The sequence below is a fragment of the Onychomys torridus genome, chromosome 14, assembly GCF_903995425.1.
Source record: "Onychomys torridus chromosome 14, mOncTor1.1, whole genome shotgun sequence".
Classification (NCBI taxonomy): domain Eukaryota; kingdom Metazoa; phylum Chordata; class Mammalia; order Rodentia; family Cricetidae; genus Onychomys; species Onychomys torridus.
In genome coordinates, this window is record NC_050456.1 from 5,792,953 (window position 1) to 5,809,670 (window position 16,718).

General features: G+C 40.9%; 1 protein-coding gene across 6 annotated transcripts in view; it reads left to right on the forward strand.

The window, feature by feature from the left end:
- The window catches only part of Crppa (CDP-L-ribitol pyrophosphorylase A), a 295,404-nt gene that overhangs the window by 46,413 nt on the left and 232,273 nt on the right, over positions 1–16,718 (forward strand). For 5 of the 6 annotated variants that reach the window (XM_036206639.1, XM_036206644.1, XM_036206641.1 and 2 more), the window contains exon 3: positions 7,516–7,665. The exons of the other annotated variant lie outside the window; for it this stretch is intronic. In XM_036206639.1, the coding sequence (XP_036062532.1) occupies positions 7,516–7,665 (150 nt within the window). The remainder of the gene's footprint in view (positions 1–7,515; positions 7,666–16,718) is intronic. 6 annotated transcript variants of the gene reach the window in all.

Below are 16,718 nucleotides of genomic sequence, written 5' to 3' on the forward strand. Positions count from 1 at the left end.
CTGGAGGACCTAGGTTCAATTCCCAGCACTCACAGCTGTCTGTAACTCCAGTTCCAGGAGATCCAACATCCTTTCATAGCCATACGTGCAGGCAAAACACCAGTGCACTTAAAATAAATATAAATAATTAAAAAAGAAATTATTTAAAAAAAACTGGAGCATTGGTGACCCCAGCCCATTATGGGTGGGTGCACCCCTAGGCTGTTGGTGTCTTGAGTTCTATAAGAAAGCAGGCTGAGCAAGCCATGATGAGCAAGCCAGTAAGCAGCACCCCTCCATGGCCTCTGCATCAGCTCCTGCCTCCAAGTTCCTGTCTTGTTTGAGTTTTTGTTCTGACTGCTTTTGTGGTGAACAGTGTTATGAAAACATAAGCCACATAAATCCTTCCCTCTCAAGGTTGCTTTGGTCACAGTGTTTCATCATAGCAAGATAATCCTGACTAGGACAGTGTTATTTTCTTAGCTTGGTCTATTGGGCCTACAATATACATGTTAAAAAAAGTTGGATTTTTACTACCCCATTCCACTGAGCTGAAGAGGCATTGTTGAGAGCAGGCTGTACTTTACCTAAGTTTTTGCATTATTATGTAAAATGTTGGTTTTTCAGACTTTGCCTTCCTGTGAGTGATACCATTTTATAAGCAGTGTTTGACTCCATTTTGAAGATGGAAGATGGCTCTGTATCTGGGTTGATACATGAATGACCAGCACTATTCATGCAGCACAGACTGGTAATTAACTTGTTACTGGGAATAGAATGGGTCCTATTCACAAATGCATTGCGTAACTGGGACACATGAGCATATTGATATATTCAGGATGAAACATTCCTGAGAATTCAGTAGACACCCCAGAGAAAGGAGAATCTGGGCTCCATAAAGAGATGGAAAGCCAGTAGTGCAGTGGTGAAGACCCATTGGTATGTTATTGACCACCAATATGTGCATCAAGGGACCACAGGCAGAAGACCTGTCTGCCTTGGGTGCTTTGATCTGCCTTGGATCCTGGTTTCGATGTGGCCAACTCCATTTGCTGTCGTCTCTCTTCTGTTCACCTGTGTGTGCTTACTGTCCGTCCATCTGCTTGGTTTGTCTGCACCTGGTTCTTCCCTTTCACCTGTGCTGCTGGACTCTGTAGCTCTGACCCTGACGTATGATCCACATCAGCAGCCCTAGTGCCTCCAAGACTCTGTTACATGTGTATTAATTTTTCAGCTGTTTGGAAACTGCTTGCCTTTTTAACTCCTTATCATTTTGTGATCTACATCTATATATACAAACATATATTTGTGTGCATTTTCCCAGGTGATGTGTAATGTGTGATGACAGTTAATGTTCGTTACTAACTAAGAGTAGTTGATATTGGATTAAAAGAGCCTGTGTTTGCCTATCAAGTAAAGCAGGAATATCTTGTAAATTAGACATTGTGGGAAGACATAGAATTTCCATATATATTCCTGACCTAGTGTTCTTATAACAGACATGTTTTTATATGACTCTGTCCTTCTTTCCTTCCATGTATTATTATTATTATTATTATTATTATTATTATTATTATGCATATATCCTCTATGTGTTACAAAGTGAAATCCATGTTTATAATTATTAGCTCTATAGCTCCTTCTCGAAGCTGGAAGGAGAAAAGTAAACAGTTAGGTATGGTTTATATTTCTTGTTAGGCATGTTTGCTTTATGGGCCACCACATTCATGTTCCCATTCATTGTCATTTTCTTATTTCTTAGAGAACTTTTATCTGTATTCATCTTTTTATTTTAGTTGCATTTCAATGTGTGGATTATGTATCTCTTATTTAATTCTGTTGCTTTTTAATTAATTAGTAAAAGGGAGGGAACGACCATTTTCCCTGCTGTTTAAATTTGCTGCTACTTTAACGATGTGTTTTCTGCTGTGCTTTAGAATTGCTGTTGGAGTTAATTTTCTTTAGATTGAAGAACATCTTAGTATCTATAACGTGAACTGGCTAGCAAAGCATTTCTTCTTTTATTGTGTGTGAGTTTTTATTTTCTCTTTTGAGATGTTGGTTCTACTGTTGTAGACTATGTTATTTTGTTTTTCAGAGTGACTGCCTCCCCACAGCTTTCTAGCACTCACCATTTCTGATGGTGAAGAAAATGTGTTTCTCCTTCCAGTTACTGACTGGTTCTATTGTCCACCTTTCCAAGAGATATTATTTGCTTGCTTGTGACTTGGCAGCATTCGACTTGAGGCTTCTGCACAGAAAGCATCTGATGTCCCTTTCTCAGGTGTTAGAAAGTTGGGCATGTGTATTCATTGAGATGTATTCATTGGCATGGTTGGCTCTGGCTACTGTGGCCTCTCCTCCTGCTGTCTACTGGTACCGTTCTGGCTGTTCAGCAGCATCCTTTGCCAGCTGTTCAGCTCGAGGTTTTATAATGCCGGTGGCATACTTCCCCTGCAATCTGACCCAATTAGATGCTGGCCTTTCTGCAGGGGTAGGTTTAAGACCAATGTTTGAAGTTTGTTTTGATCCTAGTGGGTGGGAGTTTGCCAGCTCTGCTTCCTGTGTCTTCTGGTAAATAGCCAGCCTTCCACTCAGCTTTTTTTGGTCTCATGTAGATTCCAGTATCCTCTTAATTGCTTGTTATAATAATCTCCTTTTCTAAGAATGTGCTTAGTCTGAATTTCTCTGTGTGTGTGTATGTATGTGTGTGTGTGTGTGTGTGTGTGTGTGTGTGTGTGTGTGTGTGTGTGTGTTTTGAGGGGGCGTTTATAGATCTTTAATCTTAGACCCATCCTCTCCCACTATGAAACCTTGCTACTGCTCTGGAGCTGGATGAGCATGGAGCCCTGTTGCTTTTGGAATGACACCCACTTCATCGTGCTGCTACTGAAAGAGAGCCTTGAAGAACTGGGCTGTCGTCCTGCCTCTCTTTTCCTGGCATAGATGCTTTGCTCTGCCCATGAGCAGGAGAGCATCTGGGCCACACTGGCATGATTCCAGTGCCTGCACAAGGTGCTGAGGGGCCTGCGGACTCCCTGCTTTTTTTTCAGTATGAGCTGGAGCCCTAGTGTTCCCAGTTTTTGTTTGTTTTGTTTGTAGGTCCCCTCCCCCCATGCTCTCTGCCTCCTCTCCCCTCTCCTCCTTTAAGCTCTGCTGCCTCCTGAAGCTGTTGTTCCTTTGAGCTGAGGATGGAGAAGAAGCAGGTCACTGCCTAAGGGCCACACACACTTTTCTTTTTTCAACAAAGACTCAGATTGTCTTGAGTAAGTTTTTACCTGCTGAAGGCCCTTGGGGCAGCTTCCATAGGCTTTTCATGGCTGCTTTAAAAAATACCTTTCATACCTTTCATTGCCAGTTTTACTGGGAAAAGCCCATGAAGCTCTTTGCCCTCCCAATTTGGACATCTCATATTCTCTCTTAGTTTTTTCCTTTTGTTTCTTCTTTCTTTATGGCCTGACATGGAATTCTAGTACTACCTATAGGTAGCTGTCATGGAAATTTAATGTTTTCCTTAAAAACCAGGGTGAAAGTGTTTCCTTCCCGTTTGACACTTAACCCCTTGTGGTAGGTGTCGGGCACTATTTCTTCTCCCACACTCTTGGCTCCACATTTTGACTTAATGTGCTGGAAACATTGCTGCAGTTATAAACTGTCTCCTCGGTTCATAGATTAGCTCTGTTTTCACCCAGCTGGCCACAAACTGGCTTCTGTAAACTTGAACGTGGACTGTCTTTGCTGTGGATATCACTCTGTATAAATAAAATGCTGTTTGGCCAGTGGCCAGGCAGGAAGTATAGGCGGGACAAGAGAGAAGAGAATTCTGGGAAGTGGAAGGCTGGGGAGAGACACTGCCAGCTGCCGCCATGAAAAGCAACATGTAAAGACACTGGTAAGCCACAAGCCATGTGGCAAAGTATAGACTAACAGAAATGGGTTAATTTAAGATAGAAGAAGCTGATAACAAGAAGCCTGCCATGGCCATATAGTTTATAAGTCATAAGTAATATAAGTCTCTGTGTGTTTACTTGGTTGGTTCTGAGCATCTATGGGCCTGGTGGGTGAGAGAGATCTGTCCTGACTGTGGGCCATGCAGGAAAACTCTAACTACAAATGGCACCCAATGTGGGGCAAGAGTTTCCCCCTAAAACCTGAGAAAAAAGATTCTAAAACGGAGCTAAAAACGGCTTCCTAGTTGTCTCTCTCAAGTTAGTGGCAGCCCGCTGGTTTGAGCTACTATGGCAGGTTCCTGGTGTGTGCGTCTGACCTGCAGTGCGGCGGGAATGAGGAATCTACAAGCGGCACTTTACTCAGCTGCATGGTGGATTTAGTCTTTGCTAGTTTCAAAAAAAAAAGGTTTCTGGGCTATGTGCTGCTTTGGTAGAACTGCTTCTGATAGTTGATGGTACACCACCGCCATGTTGGGAAGCTGAGGTGGGCGGAGCCAGCAGCCACAGCGACATTTCAGTCTTACAAAGATGGATATTACACAGAGACTCTGGTTTGTCTTGTCTTTGGGATTTTTAACTGCAGAAAAAGATTTGATCGTAAAAGCTGTTGAGTTAAATAAATATGTAAATTTTAAAGGTACCTTGACTTCAAAATTTGGATATAAGGATATGTTGCTTTGGAAAAGAGGCTTTGCTTTTGTTTCCACAGAAAGCCAGAGGCTATGGGTTTGTTCCAGATTAAGATACATCAGGTTTGACCAGCCAAGACCACCTAAAAGGTTTCCGATGACACCATGGCCCAGATGATCCAACATCCAGAATGTTTTCAAGGCAACTGGCTCAGAGGTTTACCCTCATGGACTACTCCATAATCCTAAAATTTTCTTTGTGTCCCCATAAGATACAGCACCCCCCTCCAGCAGGAAGTAATAAGAGAAACTACACCCACATTCCCAAAATTATCAAGCTGGCTTTGGAGATGGAATTGACTCACTCCTTCTCTAAACCCAGACATATTGCTAAAAGAAAAGGTTAAGAGATTTTTGTGTCCCAAATCAGAAGAGCCCTCTGGTGTGGGACAAAAAAAACCCCAATATTTTTATTTAAAACAGGTTGATTATAAATGAGATCTCTTTCTAAAGAAGAAAAGGGGATATGATATAGATATAATAGGAAAAAAGGGTAGATTAAGAAACTTACTTCTAAAGAGCAACAACTTGTTTAAAATGTTTTACATTGGTATAGATTTTAGTCTATTGATACAAACTTAAAGTTAATTTTATTATACTGTGTGTATATTTCTACTCTTGTTTAAGGTATTATGTTTATATAGCTCATTTAAAATTGTAATGGATAATTAAAAATAGATTAATAATTAATCATCTATGATAATCATATTTGTAGCCATGTTAGTTAAGTCTTCATAGAGATATTTCAGATAGACAGGTAATCTTCAAATACTTCAAAGACCTACAGAATATGGCATTTAAAATATTTTTAAAATTTAGACTTTCTGGACAGTGAGACATGTCTGCTCCTGGCAGCACCGATTTACTTCAGAGAGAAGGATGGGCATTGAAGACACTTCATATCTTATCTTCACCTTGGCAAAAATAGCCATTTGGGCAAGAAACTGTTCTTTCCTGGACCGCTTGATCGACTGGACATGTAGGACCTATAGAAAGGTGACCACTGAACTTTGTTTGACAAAATGGTCCTTCAGGTATCTGCTTCACAGAGGAAACTGCCAGACATTCTACAGGACACTGAGAGAAGTGCCGGAGAGACTCTAGCCCTGTGGGCTGAAGACAAATGCCCCAACTTTACAAAGGAACATTAGGTGACTGTCCAGGCTGCCAGCTGTCTCTGTCTACCCTGCAAGACTCCCGAAAGTTGCTTGCATCCTTCTCCTGGTTCTCAGGTAATATTATATCCTTCTGAGGTCTTTGATGTGGTTGAAGAGTAGATAGTTATAACTTCCTCAGTTGTGATAAAAGATAAGTTAGATATAAAACCTTAGACTCACAAATATAGGATAGATAAAATATTTTGTTTAATTTTGCCAAAACAAATAGACTAGATATTGTAACTATAATTCTTGCTTGATAATTGTTTTGTTATATGTAATTTTATTATGTAAAAGTTAAAACCTTCCTTTTTAAAAAAAAAAGAAAAGGGGAAGTGCTGTGCATATCGCTCTGTATAAATAAAATGCTGTTTGGCCAGAGGCCAGGCAGGAAGTATAGGCAGGACAAGAGAGAAGAGAATTCTGGGAAGTGGAAGGCTGGGGGAGAGACACTGCCAGCCGCTGCCATGAGAAGCAACATGTAAAGACACCGGTAAGCCACAAGCCATGTGGCAAAGTATAGACTAACAGAAATGGGTTAATTTAAGATAGAAGAAGTAGATAACAAGGAGCCTGCCACGGCCATACAGTTTGTAAGCAATATAAGTTTCTGTGTATTTACTTGGTTGGTTCTGAGCATCTATGGGCCTGATGGGTGAGAGAGATTTGTCCTGACTGTGGGCCAGGCAGGAAAACTCTAACTACATGTCTTGCTCAGATGATGTTCTCTTCTAAGCACACTATTCTATTTGTTTATTGTCTTCATGAGCTGAGATTGTCATGTAACAATTCTGTGAAGAAATGGCACGTTGGAGTGAAGAGAAAGGGTTAGCTGACTACCCACCATGGATGCTTACTTTGAGGCTACTTAATCGGGGTAGCTGTCTGGTAAGGACAGTCAAGACCATGTTACAAGGGGAACCCTATTGAAAGTAGAGGACAGAAGGTCAGTCATGCAGGAGTCATCCTTAATGTGCATTTCAGTTGCAGCCGTTAATAGACAAGAGCTTTCGTGGTAGAAGTGGAAATGAATGGATGCCTTGCCTGAGGAGGTGTTGCATGGACATTATATTTGAAAAGAACTGTTTGTAAAATGAATTAGAGCAAGACATAAATTCAATGTTATTCAGGTTGTTTAGTCTCAAATGGGGATCCTGGGGAGTTTGTTTCTTTAATGATTCAATGTGTAAATTACATTTTCTGAAAGCACACTCATTTCTAAGCATTCCTTTGAGACTCATTTTAATTGTTTCACAATAGTCTCTCCTCCATCTTCAGGGACATTCTGTTATAGAGTTTGACCTCAGTGACTTGTGAGGGAAAGGATTTTTTATTTCATTTATTTCCATGTGTGTGAGATGTGTGAGGGGGCATATGACACAGTATGCATGTGAATGTCAGAGGACCATCTGTGGGAGTCTGTTTTCTCCTTCTACCTTGTGGGTCCCTGGGATCAAACTCGTGTTGTGTTGCCTGCCTGATGGGGAAAAAAAGTTGTATATAAATCAAAATAGTATTTCCATATTGAAGTGCATGCATGGAATTGCTATTTTAGGAAGTCGAGCTTTAAATTTTATAAGTCAATTGTGAATTGAGCCAACATTTGTTTAGATGCTTTCTTAAGAGATATTTTCAAAACTATGAAGATCTGATTTTGGAAGTGAGATGTAGAATTTAGGGTTTTTCTTCAAATGCTCTGTAGGTAAATATGCTTTTCTTTCTTTTTTTCTTGACATGTAGGCAGCAGGGGCAATTCGACCTCTGGTGTCCACTGTCATCAGTCCTGCTGCTGATGGCTGCTTAGACCATGCCCTGGACCGTGCCAAACACAGGGCAAGTGAAATGCCACAGGCTTTTCTCTTTGATGTGATCTATGAGGCATATCAGCAGGTAAGAGTCTGGGCTTTTCAAAAGCCACTGTTCTGTCATGCTTTTAAAACTATGTCTACATTTGAATTTTCAGAAAGACCTACGAGACTCAGCTTGTAGTTGTATTCCAGGGCAGAGTGTACCACAGTGGAGAAACGGGAGTACTCGAATGGCAGGGCAGGAAGAACCCCTTTGGGAGCTGCTTAAGCTCTCTCCTTCTTTTAATGGGTCGCAGAGAGCAATTCCTGGAGCAATGGAAATGCAAGAACATGTATGTCATGCTTAGAAATCCCTTAGAGGACCAGAGTCTGGTGGGGGCTTAGTCACATAGATGTCTTCTGGCCAGCACGCCAGAAATTCCACATTCTTAGGAGAAATGCAGATGTTCACTGTAAACAGGGCTATGCATTCAGATAAATCTCCCATACCAGTGTCCTCCCAAATACTGGTCCACACCTGTCTTATAAACAAGTCTTCTTCAGGACAGTAGTTTTAGGCCTAACATGGTGAATTTTCTGCACAGATACATGGACATCTTAATGAAATATTTAAGTTAACTAACTATAAAAATATCACCCCAGAAATGGATACTGGAATACCTGTATTTTTTCTTTCATTTAGAAAGTTTCTGTATTTACATAATTTTATTGCTATTTATTTACATATTTGAACAAGTCATTATTGTCATATAATTGATCTATCAAAAACTTTCTTAGTGAAACAAGTTGGGTGACTCAGTGCTCCACTGGCATTGGATAATCAGTACATGTGCTGGAAGAGATGGGCAGTTAAAGTTATAAGGCAATGACAATAAAGACATTTATACTAAATATGTTAGATGTATATAAATATGTTAGGCTAGAGAATGGCAGCAGTTATTCCCATACATATATCCAATTATCAGTCCTTGGCTCCAGTTACTTTTAGAAGATTGATTATGTAGAATTTTATTTCAATGAGAAATTCAGCCATATTTTTTTTTTCTTAAAGTAATTTGGAATATAGGACATTACTTTGAGAATTTTATTTTAATTAAACTCATTGTTCTATTACGAATTTCTCCAAGTGGAGTTCACATATCCCATAGACTAAATGCTGCTGAGCCATTAGCACATTCCTGAGATTTGTGGAAGTGTTTACTAACTTTAATATACACCCTTGTGATTGCTGTGATTTGAATATGAACTGTCCACCACAGGCTCATATATCAAACACTTGGTGCCAATCAGGTGGTGCTATTTTAGAAGGCAGTAGAAACTTTATGATGGAGGCTGGAAGAAGTAGGCTGCGGGTGCCATGCCTTGGACAGAAAAGTCTTGTCCTGTTTTATCTTACTTTTTGTTTTCTTGAGACAGGATCGTATGAGTCAGACCTCAAACTATCTGTATAACCAAGGCTGGCCTTGGCCTCCTGTGCTGAAGTTATGAGCATGAACCACCATGCCTGCCCTGGTCTCATTCTGTACCTTTTACTTTGTTTCCTAACCACCATGATATGAGTGGCTCTTGTTTTTGATGTTGGACTGAAACCTCTGAAATCATGAATTAAATACATCCTTCTTCCCTTAAGTTGTTCCATTAGGTATTTTGTCATGGCAATGAAAAGCCCATGACATAGAACATATTTATGATCATTGGGATAATTTCGATAGTGTAATATGATGCTCTAATATTTAGAATGGATTTGAAGGTAAAATTGGAAACGTCTCCTAGTAGATTAAATATCACATACCAAAGATAAGGAAGAACCATTAACCCTAAGACTTGCTCTGAGAAGCTAGGATGCAGTTATCTTTTTCTGAGATGGAAGTGAAAGATTTTAGGGGGCCACTTACAACATGTGATTCTTTCTAGACCTAGGATTATGAATGTTTAGAAAGTGTAGTGAAGAGTAAAGACTGCTTTGTGTAGAACACAGACTTGCTCCAGGGGATGTCTGATGGGTTAGTTAATAGCAGGATGATGCTGAAAGCTCTTCCTTCATCTTTTATCTTCCTCTTCTATTGCATTAAAACTTGGAATCAGATCCCAAGGCAACTGTGCATGAAAATGTTAGTCATTAAAGACTGTGCATAGAACTCTTCCCTTTCAAAGAGGAGAACTAAGGTATTTTCAGTGGATTCTCAACTTCCAGCTTCTATAAGCTTTCTTCCAGAATCCTGGAGTGCAGTCTAAAAGTCTTCAGTCAATTCTTTAAGTTTTTCAGGGACGGGATAGCCTTTCAGGCCGTCATTCCATGTTGAGGAGCAATCACAAAATCGAATTATTTCCTTTAAGCAGAAGCAATATGGGAACAAAATTATCACTTGTTTCAGGACCACAGTTTTTGGTAGATGGACATCCTGTAAACAGAAGCAGGCTGGCTTCTTTAACATCAACAATTCTTTAAGGACCAGGTGGAAAGATGGTATTGACTAGAACTGGGATGAGACTGCTGAACTCTGCACACTTCTTGTTTTCCTTCTGTGCAGTCATAGAACTTATGTTGACATCTTAAGCAACAGTGCTTACTACCAAGCCAGGGTTATCTGATTATGATCTGTGTCATCTATCAGGCCTGGTTGGAAGGTCACAGCAAGTCTGAGGCTGAGACAAACTCATTGCAAGCAATCAGACTTTTTTTCCCTCCTCCCCTCCCCCCAGAGCTGAGGATAGAACCCAGGGCCTTGCGCTTGCTAGGCAAGCACTCAACCACTGAGCTAAATCCCCAACCCCACAATCAGTCTTTTTATACCCTTATCAGAAACAGAATACAGTGGCGGTTTCCAGGATCAATACAATGGTAGTTGCTAGGTTACAGTGATGTTTTCAGGCTATACAGGATATACAAGATTAATGTCAGCTGGACATCGGTGGTGCACACCTTTAATCCCAGCACTTGGGAGGCAGAGCCAGGCAGATCTCTGTGAGTTCAAGGCCAGCCTGGTCTACAGAGTGAGATCCAGGTCAGGCACCAAAACTACACGGAGAAACCCTGTCTTGAAACCCCCCCCCAAAAAAATAAATAAATAAAAAGATGAATGTGTAAGACTAGTTGTCCTGTCAAACTTTTAGGTGCTTCACTGACTTCTGGGAATGGAGAAAAACACAGATGGCCTGAATGCTTCCCTGCCTGAGGGAGTGCCTTGGTTTCTCAGGACCTGAAAGTCACACAGTGTCCCAGGAATCATGGACACTATAATCCAAAAAGCCTATTACACATGCCTCTTAAGGCAACTAGACCAAACTGTCATGATTTGCTGCAATTTCTCCTTTTTTTTTTAAAAAAAAAAAAAAGTTCAGAATATGCAAGTCAATCTTCAAAGCCGGCATGGAGTAGCAAGTTAATCTTAGGGCTATAATGCTTCCCAGTATAAGCAATAAAAAAATTCCCAGACTTTCCTATGGACCACAGTTTAGAAGTTCCATTAGACACACAAAAAATAATGACCAAAAATCTTTGCTATGTTTTGCATAGCACTGGAGAAGGGCGATTCATTTAACTTTGCATGCTAAATGGTTAATATTTCATCATTCAAGGCCTGAACATCAATGCTTAAATTGTCATGTGACTGTATTCCTGTAAGATGGTTACAACTCTGACTCCAGTTAAATTGAGAATAATTAACATAAATAGGGATGTTTTTGTCTTCCCAGTTAAGAAAGTCAAACACAGGATCAGTCTCATTGTGCTCAGTGTGCCTCAGCAGTAGCAAGCGCATTGAACAGAGGCAACATGTCAAGGAGCAGAGATTCTGCAGTCATACCCTCCCGCCAAGACTTTGCCCCCAGTCACTGGTTTCCTCACCTCAGTCACTGTTGGTAGAGACTGGGTTCTTGGTTTGATGACTCTGGCACTCTGTTCATTGTATTTTCTTCAGGGGAAGCCTCTGTAGACACTCTTGATCCTTTTCATTCACCTTCCACGGGTCGAGTCAGACTTTCTGGTATCCACACCGGCTCTTCAGTACCCTGAGGAAACACACAAACATAGCCACAGCTCCTGTGAACTTCTAGATCTGGGCCATTCCATTGACCAGACGTAACATCTCTCCAAGGGATCATGATCCTAAATTGTTTTAGAGGGGCCCAAAGTGCTCTACAGCAGTAAGGCCAAATTTAAAATTTGGCTAAGCCTTGCCCAAATTAAAAACAAAATTAAAGTGTATATAGAATAGAATATAAAAATCTCGTGAGGAGTAGCCATACTACCTTTTCCCCTCTCCTTTATTTTAAATAATGTTTAAGGTGTCCATTAATTTTTTTCCACAAAAGATTGACTTTGAGGGTTATGCAGAATGCCTGTGATGTGGCTTGCAGCATACTGTTGGCAAAATTTCTGAAAGGGTTTGGTGTTGTCTGCAGGAGCATTGTCAGTTTTTAATGTTTCACGGGGGCCTAAAACAGTACAGGCTCTTAGTAAAAAGGTGATAACACCCTTAACTGCTTCTTCTGATAGGGGAACAGCAAGAATGAGCAATGAGTAGGTGTCCACAATGATGCGAACATATTTCAGTCTACCAAAACTGGGCCACAAGTAATATACATGAGCCAAATATGATGTGGCAATAATCCTCAGAGTTACGGCATAAGAGGGAAGAAGCATGATGTTAGGGACCAGTCACCTTAGCAGACTTCCTGCAGTTGCACGACCTGCATGTCTCCCACATACTGCATGCCTTCCACGTCCCTCTCCTTCCCGCCTTCCTGCCCCTTATGCTATATAAGCCATGTGGAGGAAAATAAAGTTTGGCGGCTTGATCAGAATACTGTCTTGCTGTCCGTCTCTTCATGTCATCCTGTCCTTTCATTCGCTCCCACAGGTGGGTGGCCCCGTTGACACCCCGCTGCCCGGGGCAGCATGACACTAACTTTTACCCATGGAGGGCATTAGACATGTTTTCAATGCTGAAGCATTTTTTAATGAAAGCGTATATGAGATTCTCATGCTTCCTTTAGATTGTTCATTCCTAGGAAAAGAGACAGGGATAAAGGGAATCTGCCTTTGCATTTCCCTCAGACAGAGGTCCTGAAAAATTAGAATGTGACCTAATATGGCTAAAATAAATTGGATTTTCTCACCGCTGCCATTCCTGTTGAATTAATTGTAATAAATCACAATTAGAGGTGCCTGGTGAAGTGATCCATGCTGCTTCTAGACACTGTACTTCCAGGCCTGTGTATTGTGAATCAGAATTTAAGTTTAGAGGTTGAGGGTGGCATTATAAAGTGTTGAAAATCATGTGTAATTCCATGTGCTGTGCAGAAGCACTTGGGTGAGTAAAAATCAACAAAAGCAGGGCACCTTACCATCTTCCATGGCATGTACTAATACTACTTGTGCAGAGGGTATTAGCTGAAGCCTGATACTTTTCGGAAATAGAATAGCATGTTTTGATGTAAAATCAACATGTTTACTGGAAGGAAAATGTTTGTTAATTTGAAAGGGATATACAGCAAAAGCCAGTTCCAAGTCAACCGAAATATTCAACAAAAATTCCAACTGTTTTGTATCATAAGGATTACAATCTAAAGGGTTAAACCAAGTTTTAACTCTATCAGGCCTGGATTGGGGGGTCTCAGTAAGACTGAGGCTGAGACAAGTTCATTGAACCAAAGTTTTGAACGTGTGGAGGGATTGTTATTTCATATGGCCATTTCTAAAAAATTACCAGAAACTCCATGAAATAAAACACCTTACAGTTGTGGAGATCTGAAGGCTGAAATCAAGGTATTGACAGAGTAGAGCCACTTTTGGAGGAGCTGGAGGACTCACTTCCTGTCCTTTCCTTCTCCTCCATGCTCTTGCACTACTTGCCACGTAGCCTGTTCTTGACCGTCACTGTCACCTGCTCTGGGCTCACTCTGGTATAGAAGGACCCTTATGATTGCTTGGACTGACTTGGGGAATTCAGGGTAATTTTCTTATCTCATGATTGTTAAATTAACCACCCCGTGTCTTCTGTTAACAGATTGTAGGGATTAGGCATGGGTATCGTTGTACAGGGAAACATTGTATAGCATACACAGGAGATGAGGAGTAATTGGCTGAGGGGAAGATGATTGGTCATATAAGTAGGCAGGTTATATGCCAGAAATATTGAAGACAATATTCAGAATAATGGGACCATTGTCCGGAGTGATGGAAAAGTATTTATGGGAAATTGTGCCCATGAATTTTAGCAAATTGCTGAGATCACTAGTGATTGAGGATAATGGTGTACATGAGAATCTGGTTTGAATTAATTTCAGAGAGAATAGAGGACTAGTTTGAGGAAGCATGTTGACACAATTGAGCAGGGGATGAAGTGGGTAGCAGCAGGCAGTTTTAGATGAAGGTAGATGGCCTAAGAGCTCATTGATGGAAATGCTTCACTAGAAGACAGTGTTGGAGTGAGTAATGGAACCCTATAGTAGGGTGTTAAATTCAGCTGACCTTGGTTGGGAATATAGATAGCACAAGGGCAGATGTGTAAAGCAGGTGCATACAGATGGGCTTCTGTATGTGATGGTGGGATTTGAAACTTGTCCTTCCTCTGTTTTCCGTGTTCTAGGTAACAGGTCTTTTATACAGGGAGGGGATATGTGTGACATGCTATAGCCTTTTGAATTGTCAGTACTGCCATTTATTCCTTTCTTCTCTCTCATCCTTCCTTTTACACCAAAGATTGAAGCCAGGAACTTGCACATGTTATACAAGCACTCTGTCAACTTTTCACTCCCATATTTGGCCTAAAAAATTTATAAAACATTTCTAATGACAAAAATAATGAGTCTGTTTTTGGGGTATTCATAGCAAACTAAGAAAAACTTTCGATTGAAAAATCTATAAAGCAATTGAATGGTTCAGTCATTTGTGTGGCCTTTAGGTAAGGCTAATGTTGGCTTTTTATCAGGATAGAGCTTCTCTTTTTGGAACTCAAGTGAAACATGCAAACTAGAATTTTCCATTTTCTAGTAGTTGAGGAGAAATATACTAACTGTAGCCAAGTTTGTTTGAAATTGAGTACTTGAGGTATGAACTTGGATGTTGTAGGTCTGTGGGATGTTGTAGGTGACTGTGGGATGTTGTAGGTGACTCTGTGGGGTATTGTAGGTGACTGTGGGATGTTGTAGGTGACTCTGTGGGATGTTGTAGGTGACTGTGGGATGTTGTAGGTGACTCTGTGGGGTATTGTAGGTGACTGTGGGATGTTGTAGGTGACTCTGTGGGGGTGTTGTAGGTGACTCTGTGGGATGTTGTAGGTGACTTTGTGGGGTGTTGTAGGTGACTCTGTGGGATGTTGTAAGTGACTCTGTGGGATGTTGTAGGTGACTCTGTGGGATGTTGTAGGTGACTCTGTGGGGTGTTGTAGGTGACTCTGTGGGATGTTGTAGGTACCTCCTCTGGGATGTTGTAGGTGACTCTGTGGGATGTTGTAGGTGACTCCTCTGGGATGTTGTAGGTGACTCCTCTGGGATGTTGTAGGTGACTCTGGGATGCAGTAGATGACTCTTGAGGGCACATAGGCCACACTTCTGCTCTGTGCAGCCTGCTGTTCCTTGTTCCCTTTCTGCTTCCCTCTTCCCTCACCTGTGCTCTGACCATCGTCTGCTCCTTTTAGTTCCTTTACACATTTCCTTCCATCTGGTATTTGCAGTCCTGTTTTGTTGCTCTTCACATACTGAGCAGACACTTAGGGAAGCCTTTACAGCTCCAGGCAGATGAGGTTAGGCCAAGCCATTACATGTTTTTAATTCCTTCCCACAGTGACTTAGGAATTCAGCTGTGGAATGTGTGACTACAGATAGGTAGTGAGCCCCATGAAGGTAGGTGTCTTAGTTAGGGTTTCTTTTTTCTTTTCTTTTCTTTTTTTAACCACTAAAACTATTTATTTGCAGTTAATGTTTTTCTTTTGTATTGTTATATTAAATAATTTACACGAGTAGCTGCTATAATACTTCTTTTTCATGCTGATTTTTTACATTCTTGCTGTTTTAGAAATAGAACAGACAGGGGAAAAAGAACAGTTTAAGAAGTGGAGTGGCCACCATTGGGGAATGGCAAGATGAACAGTGCCATGTTACATGAATATTATGTAGATTTAAAAAATCCTACTTTAGAACAAGTCACATTGTATGCCTGGATTGTCTTATGTAAATCTTATCCAATAAATACAAATTTAACATAAATGTACTTTATGTATGCCATACACACATGTATTTCTAAAACTGATTATGACAGGGAACAGATAAGGAAATGAACTATAGTGATAACACCAATTTTTGTTGGTCAGTTTATAATTTTTTCCCTTTTAAAAATGTCTCTACATGCATAAACGCCTCTTAGACTTGAAGGAAAATAGAGCTAGGAAGATGCTAATAACTATCTGGATTTGAGTAGAAATGACTGGTGTGCAGTATGGCTTCTGGTAGCCTCCAAAAGCCTCCTGCCCCTCCCTCGTGTCCTTCCTTCTCATTGGCTGTTGGCCCAATCTGCGAATTTGCCTGTGTTGCTCGAACAGCATGGGGGATGATAAAGACTCCATAGAGCTTGCTGTGTCCTCCGAACCCAGAGCATCAACTTTTTATTGCATTCCTTAGGCTTAGCACAGAATTAGTTTCCAGAATCACACAGCACTACTGGGGATGCCACAGAATAACAAAAACTAAAACAAAAAGTATTCCAGAACATGAGGTGATATCCTTCCTCTGTCCCCAAGAGCCAAGAGGCAGGCAGGAGACAGCAGGAGCAAAACAAAGCAGATACTGCTATGCTTTGCAGGAGTGTTCATAGGACAGACACCTTTGGGAAAGAGTGGACTGGCTGTTTCAGTTGTGAGAGGCAGAAACAAGTTACTTGGTTTTTCTTTTTCTCTCTCTTTCTTTCTTTCTCTTGTTTTTTTTCAAGACAGGGTCTCTCTGTGTAGTTTTGGTGCCTGTCCTGGATCTCGCTCTATAGACCAAGCTGGCCTTGAACTCACAGAGATCTGCCTGGCTCTACCTCCCAAGTGCTGAGATTAAAGGCATGCACCACTGCTCCCTGGCTCCTTGGTTTTGGTTTTTCTTAAAGTTAGAAAATATCATTTTTTAATTTATTCTAATCTTGTGCATTAC